At 40.8% G+C, this 27,670-nt stretch overlaps 1 protein-coding gene across 6 annotated transcripts in view; it reads left to right on the forward strand.

Moving 5' to 3' along the window:
• The window catches only part of HADHB (hydroxyacyl-CoA dehydrogenase trifunctional multienzyme complex subunit beta), a 37,672-nt gene extending 14,296 nt beyond the window's left edge, over window positions 1-23,376 (forward strand). For all 6 annotated transcript variants that reach the window (XM_035000732.1, XM_035000733.1, XM_035000731.1 and 3 more), the window contains 13 exons: window positions 234-333; window positions 2,960-3,004; window positions 8,401-8,500; window positions 12,984-13,071; window positions 14,562-14,749; window positions 15,078-15,258; window positions 15,931-16,052; window positions 18,324-18,403; window positions 18,481-18,528; window positions 19,681-19,768; window positions 20,080-20,154; window positions 20,557-20,721; window positions 22,825-23,376. In XM_035000732.1, coding sequence (XP_034856623.1) covers window positions 234-333; window positions 2,960-3,004; window positions 8,401-8,500; window positions 12,984-13,071; window positions 14,562-14,749; window positions 15,078-15,258; window positions 15,931-16,052; window positions 18,324-18,403; window positions 18,481-18,528; window positions 19,681-19,768; window positions 20,080-20,154; window positions 20,557-20,721; window positions 22,825-22,860 — 1,316 coding nt within the window. In that variant the 3' untranslated portion in view covers window positions 22,861-23,376. The remainder of the gene's footprint in view (window positions 1-233; window positions 334-2,959; window positions 3,005-8,400; window positions 8,501-12,983; window positions 13,072-14,561; window positions 14,750-15,077; window positions 15,259-15,930; window positions 16,053-18,323; window positions 18,404-18,480; window positions 18,529-19,680; window positions 19,769-20,079; window positions 20,155-20,556; window positions 20,722-22,824) is intronic.
• Window positions 23,377-27,670: the final 4,294 nt, after the last annotated feature.

A 27,670-nucleotide genomic window follows, 5' to 3' on the forward strand; every position in this document is an offset into this window, starting at 1 on the left:
TCATCATTAAGTATAATCTCTGTATTTACCTTAAATATTGTTTGGAAACTTGTAAATGCTAGTCCATTTCTTAGCATTTTTGTTTGTTTTTTAATTGAAGTGGTTTGGTAAATGGCAAATGCTTCTTGGCGTTGAATGAGGTAATTCTGCTTAGAATGTCTGTCTTTAAAAATGTAAAAAGTCATCTGACTTCATATATTTGAATTAACAGTTCTTTGAACTTTATCTTAAAGCCGCCCAGACCAAATCAAAGAAAACCTTAGCGAAACCCAACATAAGGAATATCGTGGTGGTGGATGGTGTTCGCATTCCGTTTTTGCAGTCAGGCACTTCGTAAGTATGAAATGATTGGCTCTTGTTTTTTTCCTTTTTTCCCCGGCTTTATTCAGGTATGATTGGCAAATAAAAATTGTATATATTTAGGTTGTACAACATGATTTTTTAGTTTTTATAACCATGATGATTTAATATACATATACATTGTGAAATAATTACTACAATTGGATTAATTAACACATCTATCACCCCACGTACTTTATTTACTTCTTCTTTTAAGACACTTTCAAAAGTGGTCTTTGTAGGGGCGCTTGGGTGGCTCAGGTGGTTAAGCGTCTGCCTTTGGCTCAGTTCATGATCTCAGGGTCCTGGGATCGAGCCCCGCATTGGGCTCCCTGCTCGGCAGAGAGTCTGCTTCTCCCTGTCTCTGACCCTCCTCCCCGCTTGGGCGTGCGTGCATGCTCGCTCCCTCTCTCTCTCTCTCTCTCTCTTTCTCTCTCTGTGTGTCTCAAAAAAAAGAAAGGTGGTCTTTGTAAATGTAACCCAGTAGGTAATACTATTGTTAGTGGACTAATGTATGGATAGCATTTTTATGAAATTAATATAGAATAAGTCAAGCCGGTGGTAAAATAATATGGCAAAATTTGTTTTTCATCCTTTCTCATGAACAAGCCTAGTGTAGTTTCAGATTGAACCAGCCCTATTTTGAAAACCTAGTGTGCGTCTAGATACCTTGGTTCCAGCAGAGATATGCTTTCCGTGTCTGGAGATACGGACATTGTTTCTGTGCTTCTTCAGAAGTTTGAATCCTGAGTCTATGGGTCCCTCGGTATTTACCAGGGCCTTTAATTCATTGCTTTGGCTTCCTGGAAATGATCAGAATTGTGGTTGATAGGCTGGCCCAAATCCCAGCATGGCACAACCCCAAGTAAATGCAACCAGATGATCCTAGATGCATACAAAAATTTCCCAGAACCAAACTGCTGTTCTCCTTAGACTTCTCTTCTCCTTTTCTGTTCCCAAGTGAGGCCCAGTCTGTCCAAAAGCTGATAATGGACTTTGGTAACTAGGTTCAAACTAAATGAAACAATAGTTCTGTTCCGTTCAGGTTGTTTTGATGTTTGCATTTTTAACAAGCAGTCACTAACTTAAAAATGCACTGGGGAATGTTAGGCATCTGCTAAAAATAGTGAGGCCTGTCATTATGTACCAATATAGAAAGATCTTGAAGATGTGTTAAGTGTAAAGAGCATGGTGCAGAGCAGTGTATAATGCCATTGTGGAAGAGACATGCATACACATGTACACACACACACACAAACAGTAAATGTTCTTTTTTAAACATCTGGTGTAGAATCTAGAGAGCATTTTCTTATAGAAGTAATGCTGTAAGTGGTGGTTACAGAGGGTTACATCATAACCCAAAGAATAAATATTTGTATGAGTCCAATCTGATATAAATAAATGATTGAATAGATACGAGAGAGAACGGACACATCGTCTTTGCCAAAGAATTTCAGCTAATAAATGTAGAAGAAATGAGGAAAATAAATAAATCACCGTTAGAACACCATGGTAGTAATTGCTGCAAGCAAGATCTACGAATGAATGCTAAAATGAGTGGTTGAGAAATGTTGAGAAACAAGATATTTGTGTAGCCTCAAAACTCTCTCCCCCCAAATATTTATTAATTACTGTGATGCTTTTAACATATGTCCACAAATCCTTTGTTATTCCTTCCACTAAGAAGTGGAGCTTAATTCTCCTCCCCTTGAGTGAGGGCAGGACTAGTGACTACTTGAGTACAGAAAGGGAAAGATAGTGGAGAAAACTGGCAGACAGCTTTAACCAAGTGCTCAATGTAACATCACTAGTAATAAGTCATGTTGCTATCATGTACATTCTGATATGAAGCAATGAGAAGGGCACTTTACCTCTGTGGTATTCTTCCCCCAAATCCATGACGTTAGTCTTCAAGTGTCAAGGTCACAGAAGACAAGAAAAGGCTAAGAAACTGTCACAGATTGGAGGAAGCAGAGGCATGGCCACTAAATGCATGGATTTGGTCTTGGAACAGACCACTAAGAGGGAATTTGTAGAAAAACTGGTGAGACCCAGATAAAGTTAGCAGCTTAGTGAATAGAATTGTGCCAGTGCTGATTTCTTAGTGTTGACTGGTACATCATAGTGCCATAAGATATTAGCATTAGGGGAAGCCAGGCAGAGGGTATTCAGGAGGTCTGGTTCCATCTTTCCAATTCTGTCGTAAATCTCAAATTACTTCAGAAAGTTCCTTAAAAAGTCCTAATACATCCTGTATGTCCCTTTGGGCATTACAAAATAAATAATATATTTTAAAAATTAAAGAGAACCTAAAAGGTGGAGTTTAGTTTTAAAGAGTATGTAACATATATCGTGCTGAACAGTGAGATACTGGGCCACATCTTTCTTAGATTCTTAGCCAGCTCAGTAGGAGTTAAGGCTTGCCAGATTGTTAAGGATGACAAATAGTAATCACACCGTTGATTCATTTGAAATGACGGACTGCCTTTGATAGCAAAATTGAAGTGCATTTTGCAGCAGCGTGTGTTAGATGTTATCTCTACGGATTTCAAATAGAACGAAAACAGTTTTTATTAAACTTCTAGGCTTTTAGTTCAAGTTGTTTATTTTCTTTCCTCAGGTATAAGGACCTGATGCCACATGATTTGGCTAGAGCAGCACTTTCGTAAGTAAATGCGGTTTTATTTTAGTTCTTAGTTCATTAAAAGCACTTTCTCTACTTTTTACATGTGAAACAACGTGTTTCATAGAATTTCCATATCTAGGATATATTAACTTTTGTGTGGTGAGAAACAAATACTTACTGGCCTTTTCAAGATTTATTTATGCTTCCTTTCGGCCATATGTGCAGTACAAATTCAAGCAGCTGGTAGGTGTCAGAAATGTTTATTTTGCGGGCTTGACATGTTCTTTTGGCATGACAGTGTTCTTTAAGGAATGCTGTACTTGGGGCACCTGGGTGGCTCAGTCGTTAAGCGTCTGCCTTCGGCTCAGGTCATGGTCCCAGGGTCCTGGGATCGAGCCCCACATCGGGCTCCCTGCTCGGCGGGAAGCCTGCTTCTCCCTCTCCCGCTCCCCCTGCTGTGTTCCCTCTCTCACTGTGTGTCTCTCTCTCTCTGTCAAATACATAAATGTTTAAAAAAAAAAAAGGAATGCTGTACCTAGCTAGCCAGTATGATCAGAGTAAATACAATATATATATCTGATGATTCTTTTAGACAGTTAATATTTATCTAGAAAGAAGCCTTGAATGAGACCTGAAGATTCATGTGTAAAGCAAGTAAGAATATAAAATTACATGTGGTTACATGAGATTGAGATGGATGAGTAATTTGAGGAGAGTCATACAATATGTGGCTGTTTCTGCGGTGGGAATAGCATGTAAAGCATTATCTCATTTTTTATTGATGCCTTGCCTCTGTCTCTTCAGCCAGCCACAGGTCTTTTTTAGTTTGAAAAAAACCTTTCATTTGACCTTTCTGCTCATCTGGTTCTTTTTCTTCTCTTCCTGCCAGACTTTAAGAATGAATGAAAGCAGCAATTGCTTCTCTTTTCTTACTAACCATCTCCTTAATCTCATAATAATTACTTCCATACCTGCATTTCTTCGGTAACCGTACTTTGGAAACTTCTCTTCAAAACGGCTTTGTGGTCACTAAATGCACGAATCTTTTACCTGGCATGGGTCTCTTTGTGTTCTCTAGCATTGACCTGTCAGCTGTACTTGACCCTGTCTTCCTTTGATTTCTTCATATTATGCCTTTATGATTTTCCTTCCCTTTTCTGAATGACTCTTCTCTACTTTTTAAAAAATTGAATCTCTTCCTCTTTCTCAAAAGTATTTGGCAAATTTTAATTCTTACAGCATTGCATTTCTTTGTACGCATGCTTTTCCTTAAAAAAAAATCTCATCTACTTAATATTTAATTTTTTATGTGGAGGACTCCCAAATCTCTGCATTTGACCTCTTTTCTTAGACATTTCAAGTATAGCATATCAAAAATAAAAATTATCAGGGCTCCTGGCTGGAACATGCAACTTTTGATATCAGGGTTGTGAGTTCAAGCCCCATATTGGGTGTGGAGCTTATTCAAAAAAATAAATAAAAATTATCTTTTCCCTGAAGCCAGCTTGTTTTCCTATTTCTGATATTGGCGCCATTTCTGATTATGATCCCAGACTGGTGCTTTGCAAGTTTTCCCACAACTTTTTGTTTTAAAAACTTGTCAAATGTACAATAAAATTGAAAGAATAATACAGTGAAAACCTAAATACCTCCTACTGAGATTTAATCGTTAACCATTTTGCCGTATTTGTTGTATCTGTGTGGTTTGAAGCATTTGACAGTAAGTTGCAGACATCTTGAAACTTCAGCCTGAAATATTTCAGTGGTTTATTTCCTAAGAATAAGGATCTTCTTGGGGCACCTGGGGGCTCAGTCATTAAGTGTCTGCCTTCAGCTCAGGTCATGGTCCCAGGGTCCTGGGATCGAGCCCCGCATCGGGCTTCCTGCTCGGCGGGAAGCCTGCTTCTCCCTCTCCCACTCCCCCTGCTTGTGTTCCCTCTCTTGCTGTGTCTCTGTCAAATAAATAAATAAATCTCAAAAAAAAAAAAAAAAAAAAGAATAAGGATCTTCTCTGCTCTCTGGGATGTCATTACTGTGGCTAAGACAATAATGATGATTCCATTACTTCTGATGTTCAGTTCATAGTCAAATCCCCCATAATTGTTCCAAGAGTGTCTTTTCTTTCAGTAGTTTTTCCCCCCCATCAGGACCCAGTCGAGGTTCACATTACAAATGGATACGACTCTTGAGTCTCTTTGATTTAGAATGTTTTCTTTCTCCCCCCCCCCCACTCTTCCCCACCCCACCTGACAATGACTTTTTGAAAACTCTAGGCCACCTGTCCCATAGAATGTCCCGTATTCTGGATATTTCTTCTTGGTGATATTTAACTTCCCTTTTGAATTTCCTGTAAACTGGAAATTAGTTCTAGAGGCTTGATTAGATTCAGGTTAAACATATTTTGGTAAGAATGCTTTATGGGTAAAGCACATGGTATTCTGTCATGTCAGGAGGCACATGATATATGATGCTAAATCTAACCACTCAGTTATGGTGGTCAGACTGCCAGGTCTTTTGGTTATAAAGGTACATTTTTTTTCTTTTGCAATTAATAAATAATCTGTAAAGTGATATGGTAGCACCATGTTCCCCAACAGTCTTTCTCCAAGTGGTTTTAGCATTCATTGATGTTTTTGCCTGGGTCAGTTATTACATTAGAAGTTACAACTTTGTGATTTTTCTAATTCTGTTAACTCCTCCTGTTAACTCCGTTAACTCCTATATTTGTTGGCTAGTATTTTTTTTAAAGATTTTATTTATTTATTTGAGAGAGAGAGAGTGAGCGAGCAGGGGGAGGGACAGAGGGAAAGGGGGAAGCAGACTCCCCGCTGAGCAGGGAACCTGACATGGGTCTCAATCCCAGGATCCTGAGATCATGACCTGAGCCAAAGGCAGATGCTCAACCAACTGAGCCAACCAGGTACCCCTGGCTGGCATTTTTCTATAAAGAGCAGCCTTTTCTTTTTTCTCTTTTCTTTTCTTTCTTAGTGATGAAGACGTGAATTTTTGTGTGTTTTTTAAGATTTTATTTTTAAGTAATCTCTACAAGCATGGGTCTCAAACTCATAACCCCGAGATCAAGAGTTGCATGCTCCACCAACAGCCAATCAAGTGCCCCATTTTACTTATTGTATTATAGCTAAGCTTAGTCATTATTGTTTTTGAAGCTCACACATTTTATCTGTGGGAGCTACTTCAAGTTTTCTTTTTTTTAAGTGAGCTCTGCACCCATTGTGGGGTTCAAACTCAGGACCCTGATATCAAGAGTCACATTATCTGCCAACTGAGCCAACCAGGCACCCCCAAGTTGTTATGTCCCTTTTGTTTTTTAGTATAATATTATTTTCTGAGGTATAACTTGCATATAATAAAATGCACAGATTTAAGTGTGTAGTTTGATGAGTTTGACAAATGTGTATGTTCCTGTTTTTGATATCTATCCCATTAGTCTTTGAGTCTTGTCTTATTTTTGGGACAAAAAAAACCAGTGAGGTTCACTTTGTACTTGCCTTGCCTTAGATCTGGCCTCAGTCATTTTTAAAAAAAAAACTGTTTCCTGGGGTGCCTGGCTGGCTCAGTTGGTAGAAGATGTGACTCCTGATCTTGAGGTTGTTAGTTTGAGACCCATGTTGGGTGGAGAGATTACTTAAAAATAAAATCTAAATAAATAAATAGGTGATTCCTTTAATGGGAAATAGCATTTAGAAACCAAGTCTGAACTGAAAATAGCATTTCTCTATTAAATACTAAAGTAATACAAATGTGTGAAGCAGTTTTACAAAATAGAATAGCATTAGATGTTTTAACTGTTGCACAAGTTAGAACTTGTGCTATCATAAAAACAGAATGCTGTGTATACATTCCAGATTACCACAAATATTTCTGGGTTTCTAACTAAAATGAATACTCAAATTGGTGTTTTAAATGATCTCCCTTTCCTTTAGTGATTGCTTTAAACTCCTGCACTGGAGGAAAATTATGGTCAACTATCAGTGGGCCTTTTTATCAGGCTTCTTTTTCTCATTATTAACCTTTGTTGTCTTTTTCCGGTGTCTCCCTGCCTAGTGCCAACGCTCTTTCGCTGCCTGAACTTCTAGCTGACAGATGATACCTCCTACTCAAGGAGGTTCATGTATGTTGCCCGCGTTGGATTCAGCTGCCTCCCCTTCCATAACTCCCCTGTATGTTCCCCAGCTGACCAATATTGACCCATAGGTAGGAACATCTCTATGCCCCTATTCAGGAGGAAGAAGTTACAGAAGATGAGACCTCGCACCTTCAACAACCTTAACGATTTAAGAGTCCAAATTGTTCAGGGGGGAAATGATGAGGGAGCAGAAGGCTTGCTGAAGACAAAGCATAAGCTGACACCCTGCAAACTCCCCCTACCCGCCCCAGTCCTGGGTGGGACATGTGTGACCTTCTTCCAGGAATCTCCCAACTAGCTTAATGTTAATGCCTTGCTAGAGAGGAAACAACTTTTGACAAGGGCAAGGCCTCTGATACCTTGTTAGGTCCTCTTTAGCATATGAAAGTTCTTTTGAAACCTCCCTTTTTCCTTACCTCCCCCAACTCCCACGTAAATAATCAGCCATCCTGCTGGGGCAGCCGCTACTTTCTGCCCACGGGCACTGTCCCCATGCTTTAATAAAACCATTTTGCACCAAAAAAAAAACAACCCACCAGGTCTGAGTTCAAGATGTGCTCATTCTATTCTTACTGGAGACTGGAGTGTTATTGCTTCTAGTTTCTGTTGGTGGGCAGAGCTAGACAAGTGTGTACGCCACACACACACGCACACACGCATAAATCGTGTTTATATTGATATTCCAAATTTAAATTTAATATACCTGGTATTTTACTTCAACTCTTTGATTTTATCTCTCTCTTTTCTCTTTGGATTGAAACTTAGGTTCCTACTAACATTACTTTGTTTATGTATCTTTTTCCAAATTATTTTTGATTCTTCCTGTTTAACTTCTCATTACCAGTTGAACATCAGATGTCGACTTTTTATTTATTTATTTTTAAAAAGATTTTATTTATTTTGAGAACGAGAGTGCACGTGTGCATGAGCAAGGGTAGGGGCAGAAGCAGAGGGAGAGAAAGAATCTAGGCAGACTCGACTCCATGGTGATCACAGAGCCTGAAGCTCGATTTCACGACCCTGAGATCAGGACCTGAGCCAGAATGAAGAGTGGACTTGCAACCGACTGAGCCACCGTGGTGCCCCTAAACGTTGACTTTTTAAATCACTTATTATTCATTTCTTCTTTGATAAGGTGCCACATGCTTGTTGGATTAAGGAAAAGATACAGTCTCTGCTCTTTTAAATTCAAAGTTAACCTTTTAAAAGGAGTACAGTGTTTTATCTGGTGACCTATGGCATGTCTTGGTGTGTGCAATGTGTTTTTGCTTTGGACTTCTGCTCTCAGGGGTTTGCTGCATCGGACCAGTGTCCCGAAGGATGTTGTTGATTATATCATCTTTGGCACGGTGATACAGGAAGTGAAGACTAGCAATGTGGCTAGAGAGGTGAGTAAAACAAACTCTTTCAAAGTTTGTTGTTGTTGTTCAAAGAGATTGACAAGAGAATCAACTTGCATTTCAATTAACAGAATTGCTCTATAAAATTAGTAAAATTCATTAAAGCTATATATTATATATTTTAAATATTTGATTGATTGATTTATTGGGGGGGGGAGGGAGAGGAAGAAGCAGACTCTTTGCTGAGCAGGGAGCCCGATGTGGGGCTCGATCCCAGGACCCTGGGATCATGGCCTGAGCCGAAGGCAGACCCTTAACTGACTGAGCCACCCAGGCGCCCCTCATTAAAGCTATATTTGACTTCAGATGTGATTTTACAATTTGAATAATGAATGTTATTTAATATTTAAAGTTACAAATCAAATGACATACACTAGTATATATTTATACTATAAATCAAGTCGATTATTTGAGCTGCTTTGGGATATATGTTCATTTGTTCTCTCTCTTAGGATAATAGAGATTATGGCAAAGTACGGCTAATGTGACTTTCAGTAATGTTATCGTGGCTACTAATTAACTTAAAATTTCAACATTGTGCAAAGAACTGATTTCCTAACGTGGTTTTTGTTGGAGGGAGCCTTGCTTATATTTATTCTCATTGACTAGATGACACATCGAGTGGTGTTTTTTTACTGATTTCCTAACATGGTTTTTGTTGGAGGTAGCCTTGCTTATTCATTTATTCTCATTGACTAGATGACACATCGAGTGGTGTTTTTTTTAAAGGATTTCACAGGAGTTTACTTTCACCCTAGTTGGCATAGCTCCCGGTACTGTTTATTGGTGGCAACCAAGATAATAATAGACCTTGAAATTTCCGTGACGTATCATACAGGCATTTCATAGTGAATAGTCCAAACACATCTTCTGGGCTTTGTTTCAATTTGAAAGTGATTATTTGGATAAAGTTGACTCCAACGCACATTTCAGTGTGCTAAGCATTTTCTTTATTGCTAGTTTTGTGCCTGCCATATTACCGTGTTCAATATAGTTGTAGGGGCAACGATTTCCATCACTGTCAGGAGGAGGGAAAATGAGCAGGATTGAAAGTAGTGGTTCTGCCCCACATTTTTACCTGCCAGTAAATGTTAACATTTCTGAAGGCCTGGCATTCCTTAAGCCCACAGAATCAACTGTATAATGTTAGGGAGGCGGGAAAGAATTAAGAACAGAAAGGGTTTTTTTCTCCCCGTCCTGATTTTTTTGGTTTTTCTTGGGCTTTCACATTTCTAACTGTGTTGAATATGACAATTTTATGACTGCACCAAGCTATTCACAATACATTTTCAAATTTTATATTTTGAAAGAAAAAAAAGGCTTTTATAAGAGCACTTAAAAAGTAAATACCGAGGGGTGCCTGGGTGGCTCAGTCTGTTAAGCATCTGCCTTTGGCTCAGGTCATGATCCTGGAGTCCCGGGATCGAGTCCCACATCGGGCTCCCTGCTTAGCGGGGAGCCTGCTTTTCCCGCTCCTGCTCCCCCTGCTTGTGCTCACTCTCTCTCTGAAACAAGTAAATAAATAAATAAATAAATCTTAAAAAAAAAAAAATACCGAGTGTTTCAATTTTCTCAGTATTTCTATTCTATCCTAATACTTAAAGCCATAATGTTTTTCCCTAAATTTTGTCTGGAAATGTTATATCTGTATGCATATCTCAGCTATTAATTGACCAGTGGTAGGTAGCTTCCCTCTCCCTGCCCTATACTAATACCAGTTGCATTGCGGTCTGGATGATCTTTGTAGGGAAAGGCGATGTTATGAAGAGGTCTCTCTATAGTTGTATTGTAACCTAAAAGCTAATGTGACTACCAGCTAGAGAAATTTTTTTTTTTTTAAGATTTTATTTATTTATTTGACAGACACAGCAAGAGAGGGAACACAAGCAGTGGGAGTGGGAGAAGCAGGCTTCCCGCCGAGCAGGGAGCCCGATGCGGGGCTCAATCCCAGGACCCTGGGATCATGACCCGAGCCAAAGGCCGGTGCTTAACGACTGAGCAACCCAGGCGCCCCTGCTAGAGAACTTTTTAAGGACCTGTTGCCTGTATTAATAATGTTCAAGGAAATCCTAAAGGTTCTGATGCCGAGTTCCCATGAACCTAACTTTACTGAAAGACCTCTGTTTATTTCCCTGCTCTCCTACTTAACGAAGAGGCATCTCCCTCCTTTTTCCTTAGTGTACTATCCAGAGCCTAGGCTGACCTTGAGAACTGTTCAAGCTTTAAATAGAAGCAGGTGGACAAGATTCACCAGAAACCACTTCTATTTAAGGCTCTTTCAGTCCTTAGAGCCAGCTGGGGCCAAGGGTGTAACACATGCTAGAAAGGACCTTGTGAGGATTAGGCCATAACGACCTCAGTGCCTTTTCCACTTGCCCCACTGGTGCATTCTCCTCCTCTGCCCTCTGGAGATTTGCTGCTTTGTTCCCTTTTGAATTTGGTCTACATTGAGCGGCTGACATGCCATTGCCAGGGTGTAGTTTCCGGCAAAGTAGGTGGAGCACTTAGTATCGAGCCTACCTAGAGAGACCAGAATAAGGTTATGTTGCGTATACACTACTATGACACACTTTTCTTTCTACAGATGATGGTATAGAGGGCGTGTAAGTATAATAGTAAAAACCAGTGAAGAAACAAGGAGCCTAGGGCGCCTGGGTGCCTCAGTTGGTTAAGCGTTTGACTTCGGCCCAGGTCATGATCTCAGGGTCCTGGGTTCGAGCCTATATCAGACCCCCTGCTCTTCGGGAAGCCTGCTTCTCCCTCTCCCTCTGCCCCTTCCCCTGCGTGTACTCTCTCCATCTCTCTCTCAAATAAATAAAAAATCTTTTTTTAAAAAAAAGAAATACGGAGCCTCCTTAATCTAGACTTTAAAAACATGTTTATTTTATCAAATTACAGGAGATCTTGTATTCTGAGGATAGTTAAATAATTTCAGAAAAGGGTCACTAAAAAAGAATTCCTCTAATGGGAACCCGAATCTCATGGTAAATAGTGGTGGTGGTGGTTGGTGGGGGGAACAGTGAGAGCATTATTTTTAAAGTGTAACTTTAATATTATAAAAATATTTTATTATCGTATCTATGCATTAATTCTTTACATATGCAAAAATGGAATCAGACATTGATTTTTTTTTTTTTTTAGCAGCATAATTTCCCTAATTAATAGTACAATGAAGGGGCGCCTGGGTGGCTCAGTCAGTTAAGCAGCTGCCTTCGGCTCAGGTCATGATCCCAAGGTCCTGGGATCGAGCCCCGCATCCGGCTCCCTGCTCAGTGGGAAGCCTGCTTTTCCCTCTCCATCTGCCTGCCACCCTGCCTACTTGTGCTCTCTCTCTCTCAAATAAATAAATATCTTAAAAAAAATATAGTACAATGAAGTAATTGATGTCTTCATTTTATGTATGACTCTTACTGTGCCATTATGCTGGAGGCCATTTTGCAAGGTTAATGGAGCCCCTCAGTTCTTGTCAAGACCCATCAAATCACTCTCTTCTGAAGCACCTGTTAGGTCATTATCCTGGACAGTTTTCTCTTTTTCCAGTTGTTCACCTGATCTCACCCTTACTTGTCAGAGGCTCGCTTGGGGCCTAGGCACTTCTGCACAGTTTCTTCATCAACTCCTGTGTATTGGCGAGTTTGCCAGTTTGCCTTTGTGTTGGCTCTGCCGTGTGCGGGGTAAAGTATGAGGCAATCATGAAGAGAGACCAGCCGGCAGTGAGAGGAATGAGCGGAGAGCAGGGAGGGACCTGCTTGGGAATTCTGCTTATGAGTGGCCAGTTCTTTAGAAATCACTCTCTGGGCGCCTGGGTGGCTCAGTCAGTTAAGCGACTGCCTTCAGCTCAGGTCATGATCCTGGAGTCCCTGGATCGAGTCCCGCATCGGGCTCCCTGCTCGGCGAGGAGCCTGCTTCTCCCTCTAACCTTCCCCCCTCTCATGTACTCTCTCTCTCTCTCTCTCATTCTCGCTCTCTCAAATAAATAAATAAATCTTAAAAAAAAAAAAAAGAAATCACTCTCTGGTTTGATGACCTGTGCTTTGCCACTAAGCCTTTCGACTGTAGGAACAGAGATCATGAGGATCCTACTCCACGATATGTTTCATCATTCCTCCATCAACTGTATTTAACCGATTTACTTTATTTGAAAACTTAAAATCAAATTATATATTGATATCCTTGAAGGCTTGGAGCGAAGCTTGGCTAAGAAATTAGGTGACATAGAAGGGTGTTGTAGCCTGTTTACCATACTAGACACTGGCTGTCAAGAATTTTGCAGAGTGTTCTGTCAGTTAATGGCTAGATGAAAAATGAGTAAGCCGTTTCTGTGATGGACTTAATTTTATTCTAAATATTACTCTAGAATATTAACTTCATACGGTTTCCTGATTCACCACAGAGAAGTGGTGCTCAAAGCATCATTTCCAGGTAGTACTTCCTTCACAAGTGACCGTTTCGTTTCATGTACTTCCTGAAGGCTGCCCTCGGAGCTGGCTTCTCTGACAGGACTCCTGCTCATACTGTCACCATGGCCTGCATCTCTGCCAACCAAGCCATGACCACAGGTATGTTTACTTGACAACAGAAGGTACATGTTAATTCTCGATTGTTTTTTAAGATTGATTTATTTTAGAGAGCACGTGGTGGGTAGGGGCAGAGTGAGAGGGTGAGTCTCAAGCAGACTGCACGCTGAGCACAGAGCCTGACGCCGGGCCTGATCCCAAGAGCCGGAGATCATGACCTGAGCCGAAACCCAAGAATCGGACACCTAAGTGACTGCACCACCCAGGTGTCCCATAAAAAAGTACTCTTAATGGAAGTAAATGATTGGCAAAGATCTCTAAATTTGTGTCTCTTTTAAAAAATAAGGTCACATTTAACATTTTTGACAGTAGTTCTCAACCTTTTTGTTTCTCTCCGTACCTGAGGGACACAGCCATTCATATAGTTTCTCCATCAGTAATGTGGCTGGCCACGGCGGGGATTATCCGCTAGAAAAGTTTGTCTCTAGGAGGGTGCTTCTGAATTTGAGGCATGAATAATTTATAACCTCCTAGGTTTTAAAGTTAGGTGATTCTAATGTGATACTGCCCCATGAAGATTGTGGCCCTAGTGATAAATCACTGCTGTAATACAACTCTTTCTTCTACTTTCTCCCCACACCTGTAGCATTTTTATAATTAGTTACAAATGTCCCTAACAGACCTTAGCAAAACTGTGGGACATTTTGTAGCATCGGTCCTTATTGTGAAAATTCAGGAAACCTGAAAGAGGTCATGATCGTGTGCTCTCTTAATAACATGAAGGCCAGCTTGGGCAGCCTACCTCATGAGTGGCAGAGAATGATGCTAAAAGCAGTGATTGGGGGCATTCACTATTCTATGAAGCATGTGACGACTTCTAGATAGAGCAACAGAGTACTTGCCAATGGCCGTAAAGATGAAGGGGGGGCTGCCTTCCATCTTCAAAAGGCAGACTTTCTCAAGCTTATAGCAGAAATTCCCATTGTAGGGGAAACGTTTTTTTCTGAAAACTGAAGCTGGGAGTTTATAAAATCTTCAGAATGTTCTAGTATAGAATATGATTTGTTGTTTTTTTTTTTTGAATATGATTTGTTTTGAGAGTTGGTCCAATGGATATTTCCAGAAGCTCGTGTCCATATGACCTGAATGAAACTTGTGTTTCTCTAGTGCATTGAATATAGTTTTACTCATTCAAAAAAATTATCTTAATCCCTTTGAAAAGATGAGAAGCAGGGCTCAGGTCCTGATCTTCGGGTTGTGGGATCGAGCCCCACGACAGGCTCTGTGCTCAGTGGGGAGTCTGCTGGAGATTCTCTCTCTCTCCCGCCCCTTCTCCCCCTGCTTGTGCTTGCTCTCTCTCTCTAAAATGAATAAAATCTTTTTAAAAAAAGAGAAAAGATGAAAAGCTTAATTACAGATGTTATATAATGCTGATAACTGTGATACAGTTTTTTAATGAAGAAGCTTAAATTACCAGTGGTCTGTTAATTTCTGCAGAAGATGTTCGTGTCCGTGTCACCTGTGTCCCGTAGGTATTGGCTTGATCGCTTCTGGGCAGTGTGATGTGGTCGTGGCAGGTGGTGTAGAGTTAATGTCTGACGTCCCTATTCGTCATTCAAGGAAAATGAGGAAAATGATGCTTGAGCTCAATAAGGCCAAGACTCTGGGTCAGCGACTTTCTTTAATCTCGAAATTCAGATTGAATTTCCTATCACCTGAGGTAAGATTGTGAACTCTTATATTAAAGACCTGTGTTTTTCCAAAGCATCCCACTGCAGAGATTTAGAATTAGTTAAGACAGCATGGGGTGAGTTCGCTCTAGCAGTTGTAGATTCTGTTAATTACAAGGAAGGGGTAATTTTCTGCTCAAGATGAAAAAAAAAAAAAAGATTGTGGCTAGAAAATTTGAAATTGTGAGCCCTCCTTGAAGATGCCCTGCTCACAGAAAGCTTCTCCCATCTTGGTGTTGATTAACTTTCCCAGATAACCCAAGGTGTGGTATAACACCTGTTGACAGCATACCTAATCCTACATGGCTCCTTTCCCAGCTCCCTGCAGTGGCTGAGTTCTCCACCAGTGAGACCATGGGCCACTCTGCAGACCGGCTGGCCGCTGCCTTCGCTGTTTCTCGACTGGACCAGGATGAGTATGCGCTGCGTTCGCATAGCCTGGCCAAGAAGGCACAGGATGAAGGCCTCCTTTCTGATGTTGTACCCTTCAAAGTACCAGGTAAAATGGTTTGCTCAACATTGTAAAGGAGAATGCTTCATGCCACTTGTTAGGGAGTTCTGAGTTGCTTCTAAAACTCCAAAAGCCCCAAATGACTTTTCAATAAGTACGTTGGTTCTGTTTCCAGAATAGTCACTCTTAAACGTGGACTCAAGTTTCAATTTATGTTGTAACAGTAGGTCAACATTTCAAAAAGAAGTTTTTCTGAGTCTGCTTTTAGGTCTCCCTGCTGTATTTTAGTTCTTATGTATATGCCTGTTTTAAAAACTCTTCATTCATATGATTTCTGTGTAGAATAGCCAAATGTGAATGAATATCTTAAGGAAGTAGGGTGTCCTTTTTTTAGACCATTTAGATTATTTCCCAGATGTCTTAAGAGTAGAGTGTAGGGGCGCCTGGCTGGCTCAGTTGGGAGAGCATGCGACTCTTAATCTCGGGGCTGTAGGTTCGAGCCCCCTGTTGGGCGTAGAGATTACTTAAAAAGAATAAAATCTAAAAGAAAAAAAAAGTATAGTTTTAAATTTGATAATATCTTGATGACTATAACAGACTTTCCTTTTAGTAAATAGGTGTGGCTTACATTTCACTTGTCACAGTTTTTAGAACATACTTCTGTAGCGAAGATACATAAAACTCAGAGTTCCTTAGAGTTAAAAACTCATGTTTTTATAGGAAAAGATACAGTTACCAAAGATAATGGCATTCGTCCTTCCTCTCTGGAGCAGATGGCCAAGCTAAGACCTGCATTCATCAAGCCCTATGGCACGGTGACAGCTGCAAATTCTTCTTTCCTGGTAACCGCGTGTGCTCTGTGTGTTTACTCGTGCCTTTCACAGTTCTGGACTCTCAGTAGAAAAACCTGAAGTTGATCTGTTTGCATGTGTCATGAATGGAGGCATAAAAATACAGTTACTCGTTATAAAAAATATTAAAATGGAATCATTAAAAAAAACTAGAATCCTAGTTTTTAGGCCCTTGCAGTCCCCTGATCCAGCCACCATTCAGGCATTAAACCAGCCAGAAGACTCTGGTTAGCCAGGCGGTAGGGTTAGAAAGGCCAGTGATCGGAAGGCAGCGAGAAGGTACAGTGGTGGCTGTGAGCAGGCTGACAGCAGACACACACACGGGAGGGGCCCGAGGGGCTCCTCAGAGGAGGTGGCATTTGAGCAGCAAATCTTGAAGGGAGGGTACAAGCCAATTCCAGAATTCATTAAATGCATTCTAGGCAAAGGGAATGGCAAGGAGGTGTGAGAGCAAGGGTTTCTTTTGGGAAAAGCTTGGCTAGAACATAGGATATGAATTTGAGGAGTTGTATAAGACCTGCGAAGTAGGCAGAGAGAGGGATGAGGTACCTCTTCTAGCTCTGATTGTTAGAAAGTGATGCTCTCGGGGCGCCTAGGTGGCTCAGTTGGTTAAGCACCTGACTCTTGGTTTCAGCTCAGGTCCTGATCTTGGTCATGGGATCGAGTCCTGCGTCAGGCTCTGTGCTCATCACAGAGTCTGCTTGAGATTCTCTCTCTTCCTCTCCCTCTACCCCCTCTCCCCTGTGCTCATACACATGTGTGTGCTCACTCTCAACTAAATCTTTTAAAAAAAAAAGAAAGAAAATGATGCTTTCTACTGGCTCCCAAGTTATTTTCCTGTAAGCAGTTTCTATAAGCATTTTCCTATAAACATATGGAATACATATATCTACCCTCATTCTTTGTCGTCGTTGTTGTTTTGCTTACCGGCATATAGCTTCATATCCTTTCTTGTTTGTTTTGGCTCCTCCTTAAACATCCCTGTGGATTCTGTTTCTGCTCATAGGATGTGGTTTCTCTTCTCCTACCGCCTTGGGGTACATACAGTCTTTAGATGTAATCCAGCTGCCCAGTGTTTCTTTTACAGTATATCTTCCCTACCTGGACACGAAGTCTGGAAACATGGGCACATGTTGACATATTTGACTTTGTTAAATGACTACTTAATGCCCACTCTTGGGCTAGGGGAAGGGTGCCTGGGGTGGTTCCAGCAGGATGGTGCACCACCCCAGTAAGCCTGAGTGCTGAAGGGCTTGTTAGATAATCATTTCCAAAACCAGACTGCATGATAGGGCCATATGGGGTGAGCTCTACTCTTGCCGGATCTCAGTGCCCTTGACTACTTCTGGGGTGTGCTAAAGGTGCGGGTTTATTCACTGAAAGTCAGAAACAAATCATCAGAGGCAGCACATCACAGATACATGGGTTTCGGGACATATGTTCACGCACCACATTCATTGCAGCTTTGGCACAGTGGCGCATCATATTAACGTAATGTCCCTACACCATTTATTGTGTGTAGTTCTCTCTGTTTCCAAGCTTAATGGCCCCTCTGTTGGTGGTAGCTCCTTAGTCTCTTCAGGGTTACTAAGTTACAAAAATATTATAGAATGTGGTAGAAATTGTTTTGATATTACAAACTCTCACGTAGTGAATTTTGGATTTTTTTTTTTTTTGAGCTATTTCTTTTGAAGTCATGGTAGGGCTTTTTTTCAGTGGTAGCTCTTTATCTCTGAACTTCTTGATCGTCAGTTGGGAAAAACCATATGGGGTGTGTCCAAGGAGGGAAGACCATGGTTCTGATGTTCTCAGCTGCCTACCTCTTTCTTCTTCCATATCACCTCGAAGCCTGTGTTTCCTTCCACAGGCAGGAGGCAGCTCAGAAACAGTCCATAAAAATGTAAAAATAAGTAAGTAAATGATTGTTTTAATTCATAAAGTTTCTTATATTCCGTTCCAAAAGCAAAAATCTTTTGGCTTAAGTGTATTATGAATACATATTTAGCTAAAGTTACCTATTCTCTTTGTCCATTTTGATAATTGTGGTTCTTTTGAACAGGTTCTTCTACCCTCTTCTTGAAAGATGGGTCAGTGTGTGTTTGAATTGTGAATTAATGATGGATAAAATGAAAAAACATTTATAAAGTCTCTGTATAAGTGTAATTAGTTGGGAAATTCAGGAACACTACATAGAAGATGGTTGTACAGAGACTTCCAGAAAAGCTGAAGAATTTACCATTATTGTTCTGCTTAACATTTCAGACTGATGGTGCATCTGCAATGCTGATTATGGCAGAGGAGAAGGCTCTGGCCATGGGTTATAAGCCGAAGGCATATTTGCGGTAAGGTATATGTTCAAATAAATTGCCTCAGTTTCTTTGTTTTATTACTAGAGCTAACCCCTCTGTTTTTCACCTAGGGATTTTGTCTATGTGTCTCAGGATCCAAAAGATCAACTTTTACTTGGGTAGGTAGCAGTGTATATCCTTGGGCTATAGTCAAAAGTACTTGATTACCCACCTTTATTATATAGATTTTAAAGTACATTAAGTTTTGTTTTGTTTTTTTTAAAGATTTTATTTATTTATTTGGCAGAGAGAGAGACAGCGAGAGAGGGAACACAAGCAGGGGGAGTGGGAGAGGGAGAAGCAGGCTTCCCACTGAGCAGGGAGCCTGATGTGGGGCTCGATCCCAGGATCCCAGGGGCTCGACCCTGGCAGACGCTAACGACTGAGCCACCCAGGCGCCCCTTAAGTTCTGATAGAGAACAAACTGAGGGTTGCTGGAGGGAGGTGGGTAGGGGATGGGCTAGACGGGCGATGGGGGTTAATGAGGGCGCTTGTTGTGATGAGCACCAGGGGTTGTATGTAAGTGATGAAACACTGAATTCTACTCCAGAAACCAATATTGCACTCTATGTTAACTAACAAAATTTAAATAAAAGAAAATAAAGTACATTGAGTTCTGAGTTCATAATTGTTTTGTATGTTGGGTTCTTTTTTTTTTTTTTCCTTCTTTTTTTGGTGTGTGTGTGTGTTGGATTCTTAAAAATAATCCTTTATGTTGGTGTATCATTTTAGTTTTGGATTCTTTATTTTTTCTTTTACAGTTCTACTTACATATATATAGTCTTATATTCTTTTTTTCATTAAGATGTCATAAGCATTTCTTCCTGTTGCTACACAGTCTTTGTAATAGCCTTTTATAAAAGCCTCCTAATACTTAGATTGTACCCCCCTCCCCCTCCTACTGGAGGGAGGCCAGTACGGCTTAGTGGCTCTCCCCGCACTGGCCTCCATCATGTCCTTCCAACTAGCCATGCTCTTCCCTATGCTCTGCCCTTTGCACTGTGTTTTTCTGGTTCTTCACATTGTTTATCCTTCTCTTCCATAGTTTGTTTATTAACTCTATCTCTGACTCTAGAACATAGACTTTGTAAGGGCCGAGGCTCTGTCTGTTTAGTTCACAGTTATATCCCCCCCCACTTACTATTTGTACAGTAGAACCAGTGAATGAGTGGAGGACATTATAATACCTTACATAAAACTCAGCTTGGGGAATAAGGAGTTCTTACATTAAAAATTAAATCCTTAACATATTACTTATTTTTTCTTTTTAGACCAACATATGCTACTCCAAAAGTTCTGGAAAAGGCAGGAATAACAATGAGTGATATTGATGCTTTTGAATTTCATGAAGCATTCTCAGTAAGTCACTTGAAAGATACATATCAAAGGATTGTAACCATAAAAAGTGTAGTCTGTGTTTGTGTGGGAGATCCAGGTGTGGCTCATGATGTGAGCAAAACAGGAGGAGAGCTTTATATTTGAAGTACTGACCTACACTGTTGGAAGAGGCGTAAGGGGAAGGAATCCAGTGGTACGGTTTGAGGCGATCTCTTAGAGGCCCTTGAAAAGTAGCAAAATGTTTCTTTAGGAAAATTTTACTAAAAACTGATTTAAAGTTTGCTCAACTTTAATGGCAGGGGACATTAATAACAAGGTCCTTTCCCTTGTAGGGTCAGATTTTGGCTAATTTTAAAGCCATGGATTCTGATTGGTTTGCACAAAACTACATGGGTAGAAAAACCAAGGTAAGTGTTTGATTAAAAGTATGTTTGAATTTCCAAAGCACTACAGTATTTGTTTAGTTGGCTGCTAATAAAAATATGAAGGGGAAAGCTGCTGCTCTTTATGAAGAATTTTCTATTTCATTAAATATACTTATTTCTTAGTTGAAAAATAGTTCTTGGAAATCTTTAGAAAAAATGAAAGTAAAATTCTAGGCTGTCTTTTGTTCTTCCAGTTCTGGTGTTAGAGGAAAAATAAATGGTCCATAGCTTTCAGAATTGACCTAGAATTTTTTTCCTTATTAATATGTGATGGGTCTTAAGTTAGTCATGTTCTTAGTCTCTGTTACCTTCCTGTTGGTAAGAGCCTGGCCTGATTGTGAAGTTAACTCATAATTATATTTGTGTCTGTTTTGTGGGAGCCAGGTTGGGTCACCTCCTCTGGAGAAGTTCAACAACTGGGGTGGATCGCTGTCCCTGGGACACCCGTTTGGAGCTACTGGCTGCCGGTTGGTCATGGCGGCTGCCAACAGATTGCGGAAGGAGGGAGGCCAGTACGGCTTAGTGGCTGCCTGTGCCGCCGGTGGGCAGGTACGGTGCAGCCGCTTCATAGGTGCTTCTGGAAGGTCATTTTCTTGGAAACAAAACAAGCTCATCCGAGCATGTTTCATTTAGTTAACTTTGCAACATCCTTAGAGCGATATTTCTGATGACAGACAACTAGAAAAACAGCCTATTTTGAGGGGAAGAGAGTACAACTTAATTCTGGTAATATTTTGGAAAGAAGATGGTTTTTAAACCCAAGCTACTTCTATTCCTAAAATAATGTTTATTTATTTAAGATTTTATTTATTTGAGAGAGAGAGAGCGGGAGGGGGGGGTGGAGGAGCAGAGGGAGAGAGAATCGGAAGCAGACTCTGCGCCCAGTGTGGAGCCGAGCCTGACATGGGGCTTGATCTCATGACCGTGAGATCATGCCCTGAGCCAAAATCACGAGTTGGGTGCTTAACCGACTAAGCCACCCAGGTGCCCCTATATTTTTTATTTTTTTTAAAGATTTTATTTATTTGACCGAGAGAGAGAGAACAAGTAGGCAGAGAGGCAGGCAGAGGGAGAGGGAGAAACAGGCTCCCTGCTGAGCAGGGAGCCCGATGTGGGGCTCGATCCCAGGACCCTGGGATCATGACCTGAGCCGAAGGCAGCTGCTTAACCAACTGAGCCACCTAGGTGCCCCTATATTTTTTATTTTTAAAAGGAATACATCGTCATAGAAAGTATAAAAAGTATATAGAGAAGAATTAGAGTCACCTATAATCCCCTCAGCAGACACTATCATTATTAACATTTTGAGATATTTTCCTCTTTAATAATAAAATTTACTCATTTATCTAGTCACCGTGAGACCTTATCTATAAAATCTCTCCAAGAAGTAAATTATCTTTCTTGAAAACTGAACTATACGTTAATTGGAGAATTTATTTACTTCTGGATGACGTAATGCTATTTATTTGGGGGAAATTTGTATTCTGTGGATTTTTTTTGTTGGCCTTGCTTGCCCTACAGACAGAGCGTACTACCAGCCTCGGCCATTTCACTCTGGGGATAAAATCCAGAAGGAGGGCTAATTATAATCTTTTTTTTTTTTTTTCCCCTAACCCTGATGGAAACAGATTTGGTTTTCTTCCAGATTATAGAAACTTTCTGTTGCTAGTCAAGATGAATAAATAAGATATGTAAAAGTTTAAACATCTTACACTTTAAAACCTTTATTTATGGCTTGCCTCAGAAGCTTTGAAGAAATAAAGAGATCAGTTATTTGTGGGTTGGAGCATTTCGGACTTCATGATGAAAAGCATTTTTCAGTCTGTAACTTCAGCCACAGAAGACCATAGTCAGGACTGGAGCCCTCCCTCCCATCTTTCTGTGCCAGGCTTAACTGAGGGAGTTAAGTGGTGGTCCATGAGGGTTAGTGTCCTGTGGTTTTGAGTGCGTGTTCCCTGATAGTTCATCTAGGACACAAAGTATAACACAACCCTGGATGCTTTTGTGAAGAATACCACCCAGTACCTTTGTTCTAGAAGAAATGTACCTTAGAAAGTAGATTGAACTTGGCATTGTTTCATCAAGAGCCAAATGCCTGATACAAACACGACTAGGAGATTAAAGAAGGAACCCGGCGTTTTGGATCTAGACTAGGGTTTCTCAGCTTTGGCTCTGTTAACATTTTGGGCCAGATAATTCTTTATGGTGAGGCGGTTGTAGTCTGTGTTGTAGGATGGTATTTTTTGTTGTTGTTTTTAAATTTACTGGTTTATTTTTAGAGAGCCAGCGCAAGCAGGGAGAGGGGCAGAGAGAGAGAGAGAGAAGCAGAGACCCTACCAAGTGTGGAGCCCGACATGGGGCTCCATCTCTCCACCCTGAGATCATGACCTGAGCTGAAATCAAGGGTCGGACACTCAGCCGACTGAGCCAGCCAGGCGCCCTCTGTTGTAGGATATTTAGCGTGATCTCTATCCAGGAGATGCTAGGAGCAACACTTTCCCATACATGCATAAGATCGCACGGTGTTTGAAAGGGGAAGCCGGGATCAAACTCTGTAGCCTGTAATTTTCCCATTGTTCTCTTTTGCCTTGGGACTGGCTGGATTCTTCACCTTCCATTGCTCTAATTGAATGCATTTTTCCCCCCTTACAGGGCCATGCTATGATTGTGGAAGCTTATCCAAAATAATAATGAAGAGGTGACCTGGAGTTTCTGTGCAACACTCGCACTAGGCAATGCCATTCCAATGCATTACTAAATGACATCCTTAGTTCCTAGCTCCTCTTAGGAAAACACGACCCGTGGCCTTCTGTCAAATACTTTGCAATGAAACCTTGCTAGTGCTCTGAGCTTTCCAGAAATCGTGGCTTACTGCTTTTTCAGGGATTTCTTAGTCACCAGAATCACACAGTTACAATGTTTAAGCAATTGTTTTTGGTTTCTGTTTTCATTAAATACTAAGAGTTGCAATTTGGGAAAGAGGTTAGCTGAGATTTGGAGTCATCTTTATAACATTTGCAGATTACGCTCTTTTCCTGTTTGTGACCTAAAGACCAAGTGTTTTCTATAAAATACAAACCGATGTGCCTAAAGAAACTTAATTATGGAAAGATAATTCAGAGTTTAAATGTTCCTGACAACTTACAGTAAATGTTTAGATGTATAAGTACCCCATTAACCTTAATAAAGTGAGAAAGTATTGAACGGTTTGCCTTGTTTTTTTACTGGAGGTAAAGGGTCGTTCTCTTGGCATGGGGGGAGATTTGCCTTTACTCATTTGTAACTTCTCACCATCCTAGTCAACTGTGAGGCTGCTAGGAATATAAAGAGGGTCCTACTTTAGAATAACACCTTTTCCCCTCATTGCTCCATGGAAATAAATTTATTTCACTGTTTGGAGATGTCTCTGTTTGCCAGGATTTAAGTGAAGTGAAAAGAAATTTGAAAAAAAATTTTTTTAAAGATCTTATTTTTTATTTATTTGACAGAGACACAGCTAGAGAGGGACACAAGCAGGGGGAGTGGGGGAGGGAGAAGGAGGATTCCCGTGGAGCAGGGAGCCTGATGCAGGGCTCGATCCCAGGACCCTGGGATCATGACCTGAGCTGAAGGCAGATGCTTAACGACTGAGCCACCCAGGCACCCTGAGAAATTTTAAAATTTTGATCAACATAATAAAAACTTTTTATTATGCACTAAATATATGCTAATGCTTTGAAGAAGCTCAGGCCTCTCAGTTGTGGTTATTTCTGTGGATGTTGCTTACATCTATGAAGGTCACTGGCAATCAGGACAGATTGGGCAAATGAGGAAGTAGTACTAAGCACTTAACAGGGTATTTGAGACTCCCAGCATCATTTCCCCATGATTTCATTGGTAATTTCAACATAATGGGAGCTTTTAATACTCAAAACCAACATATTTACATAGATATCACAAAATTCAACTCTAGATAAATATGAAAGGTAAAAAACTTTCTTAAAATTTTAGAAAAAAATAAAAGTTTTAGAAAAAATACTTTAAGAAAAATACCACTATGACCTTAGGTTGGGGAGAGAGGGAGCTTTCTTAAGATATTTAAAGTTCTAATCAAAGGAACTGATCTATAGATTTGTTTATGTTGAAATAAGAACTTTTGATAGAGTTGAAAGACAAGCCACAAAAGGGGCAAAAATAAAGATACATCTTATAAAGGAGATCTGTATCTCTCTCATAAAGATATATCTGTCTTTCTATATGATGTAGATGTATCTTTCAAAGGATCCAGGATATATAAAGAATTTATACATCAATAGGAAGATAATAAAAAAAGGGGGGGGCAAAAGATATTAAGCATTTTTTAGAAAATAATGTAGAAATGGAGAATAAACATGAAAAGATGCTGATTAGTAAAGAAAAATTAGGATCATAATGAGATAATATTTTATACCCACCAGGAGAAATGAACGAGACTCAAAATACCAGGTGTTGCTAAGGATGTGGACCAATAGGAACTATTATACACTGCTGGCGAGAATACAGATTGATACAACCACTTTGGAAAACAGTCTGGCATTATCTGGTACATTTGAAAATGACACGGTCTGTGACCCAGCACACAAGTACTGGGGAGACATGTACGAGAGTGTTCATTTCACTGTGGCTCTTTTTTTTTTTTTTTTTAGATTTATTTATCTATTTGAGAGAGAGAGAGAGAAACTCAAGCGGACTCTGCGCTGAGTGTGAGCCAGACACAGGGCTTGATCTCATGACCCTGAGATCACAACCTGAGCCGAGACCAAGAATCGGCCGCTTAGCTGACTGCGCCACCCAGGTGCCCCACCATTGCTCTTTAATAGCGAAATATTGTGATAACAAATGTTCATTGACAGGAAAGGTTCAGAAACAAGCAAAACTAAGTATATTTGTAGGATGCCTACATATGAGATAAAAATATTTTCTAAAACACTTAAGGGAAGAGAAAACGGCAGTCTTTCATACAGAAGAATTCCAAATAATATATGTAGACTGCATGACCCAGGAAGTGGAGCATGTCCCTCCTCACTTGAGTGTGGGCTGGACTTAGTGTCTCAGCTCCGGCAAATAGACTATGAAAAGGGAAAACAAGGCGACCTTCCAGTGGAGAAACCTGGCAAAACACTAGTTTGACCAAGTGACCCAGGTTAACTCCATCAGTCCTGTGGTATGGATAACACATAACTTCCTGGCACGATGTAACGACAGGGGCCCTTCACTTCAGTGGTATTCTTTCCAGATGCCCATAAGCCAGTTGGATCATGAGAAAACATAAGACAAACACAAATCCAGGGACATTCTAATAACTACTTGACCGTGTTCAAAACTATCAAGGTCATGAAAAACGATCAAGGTCATGAGAAACTCAGACCAGAGGAAGCTAAGGAGCTATGACAACTAAATGTAATACAGTGTCCTGGATTGGACTCTGAAACAAAAAAGGGACATTAGTGGAAAGCTGGTAAGATCTGGAGATAGTAGGGTTTGTTTTTTCCTTTTTCTTTTGTCCTTTTATCCTATAATTACAAAATAAGAAAAATTTAGATTTTAGTTGATGTTAAGGTACATTTCTATTTCTGGTGGCTGTTAAAAATTGACATATTGGTTATATTGTAAAAAATAAATACTTATAAATCAGTAGATTTCCTCCCCTCCACACTCTCCCATTTGAGAGGTTGTAAGAAAAATTTTACAGGGTAGGGAGGAGTCCAAGATGGTGGAGGAGTAGGAGACCTGGATTTCATCTGGTCCCAGGAATTCAGCTGCATAGGGATCAAACCATTCTGAACACCTATGAACTCAACAGGAGATCGAAGAAAAGAATAGCAACAACTCTCTGAACAGAAAAGCGACCACTTTCTGGAAGGTAGGACGTGCGGAGAAGTGAATCCGAGGTGATATTCGGGAGGATAGGCGGCGGGGCAGGGGCCTCCGTTGGCGGCTTCTGGCAAGTGATAGAGCTGCGGAGCACAAAATCGGAACTTTGAGAAGTCGGCTCCCCTGAGGGACGTCACTCCGGTGGCTAAGCGGGGGGTGGAACTCTTGCGGGACAGTGTGGTCTCAGGACCCTCGGGGTCACAGAAAGACCGAGGGTGCCTGAGTGCGGCAGAGCTCCCAGGTATCGGAGCGGGGAAGTGGGCTGCAGAGGCGGAGCCCAGGCGCGGGCTCTCAGCTCGGGGTTGCCATAAACCGTGATCCGCGGCACAGTCGGGCCCCTGCTCCTCCAGCAGGGACCCAACAAGCGGCAGATCCGGGGAGACTCACCTTCCTCCCCCGGGAGGAGCCGCGTGGGAGTGCACCGCAGGGATCTGCTGGGTTTGGAGACCACCTGGGGTCGGGTGCCAGAGATAGAAACGCTTGGTCACAGGCCGGGTGAGCACAGAGTGCGGCTGGAGACCGGGGAGCCGGGAGTGACTGATGGCATTTCTCTGGGGGCTCACTGAGGAGCGGAGCCCCGAGTTCTCAGCTCCTCTGGGGCGGAGATTGGGAGGCCGCCATTTTCACTCTCCGCCTCCAAAGCTGTACGGAAAGCTCGCAGGGAACAAAAGCTCCGGAGAGCAAACCTGAGCAGATTACTTAGCCGGGAGGGGGCAAGGGCGGGGCAATTCCGCCTCCTGCAAAGACATTTGGGAACCACGGCAACAGGCCCCTCCCCCAGAAGATCAGCGAGAACAGCCAGCCAAGACCAAGTTTACCGATCAATGAGAACGGCAGAACTCCAGCACTAGGGGAACACTGCACATAGAATTCATGGCTTTTTCCCTACGATTCTTTATTCAACTTAAATTTTTAAAATTTTCTTTATTTTTTAAAAAATTTTTTCTTCTCTCCTTTTTCAACCAGCTGAAATAGATTTAAAAAATCTATTTCAATTTTCATTTTTACAGAAACATTCCATCCTTCCATTGTATTTAATCTTATTTTTGCATATATATGTGTTTTTCTTTCCTTAAAATTTTGGGATGCAGTTTCTTCTAAAGACCAAATACACCCAAAAATCTACTGTATGGCTCTGTTCTATTCACCCGCCTGATCATATTCTCTTTTTTTTTTCTTCTTCCTTTTTTTGTTTGTTTTTGGGTTTTTTTTGTTTTGTTAAAGTCTTTTTTAAATTTTCATCTTTACAGTTACATTATATCCTTTCAATAGTATATATGTTTTTCTTTCTTTACAATTTTGAGATATAGGTTCCTCTAACAAACTGACCAAAATACACTCAGGAGAGAGTGTATTGCTCAGTTCTGTTCACCTGTTTATATCCCTTCCTTTTGTTGTTGCTGGTCTTGTTTTCTTTCTCTTTTCTTGTTTTCTTGTCTTTTGATTTCCATTTTTACATTTACGTTCTATCCCTTCATTGTATTTAATTCTGTTTTAGTACATATACAAGTTTTTCTTTCTTTACAATTTTGGGATCTAGTTTTCTAGATACACAGAATCTAGTGTATTGCTCTATTCTGCTCATCTGTTTGATTATTTTCTGCCC

This window comes from Mirounga leonina, unplaced genomic scaffold (assembly GCF_011800145.1).
Source record: "Mirounga leonina isolate KUSES-001 unplaced genomic scaffold, KU_Mleo_1.0 Mir_125, whole genome shotgun sequence".
In the NCBI taxonomy this organism is placed as follows: Eukaryota; Metazoa; Chordata; class Mammalia; order Carnivora; family Phocidae; genus Mirounga; species Mirounga leonina.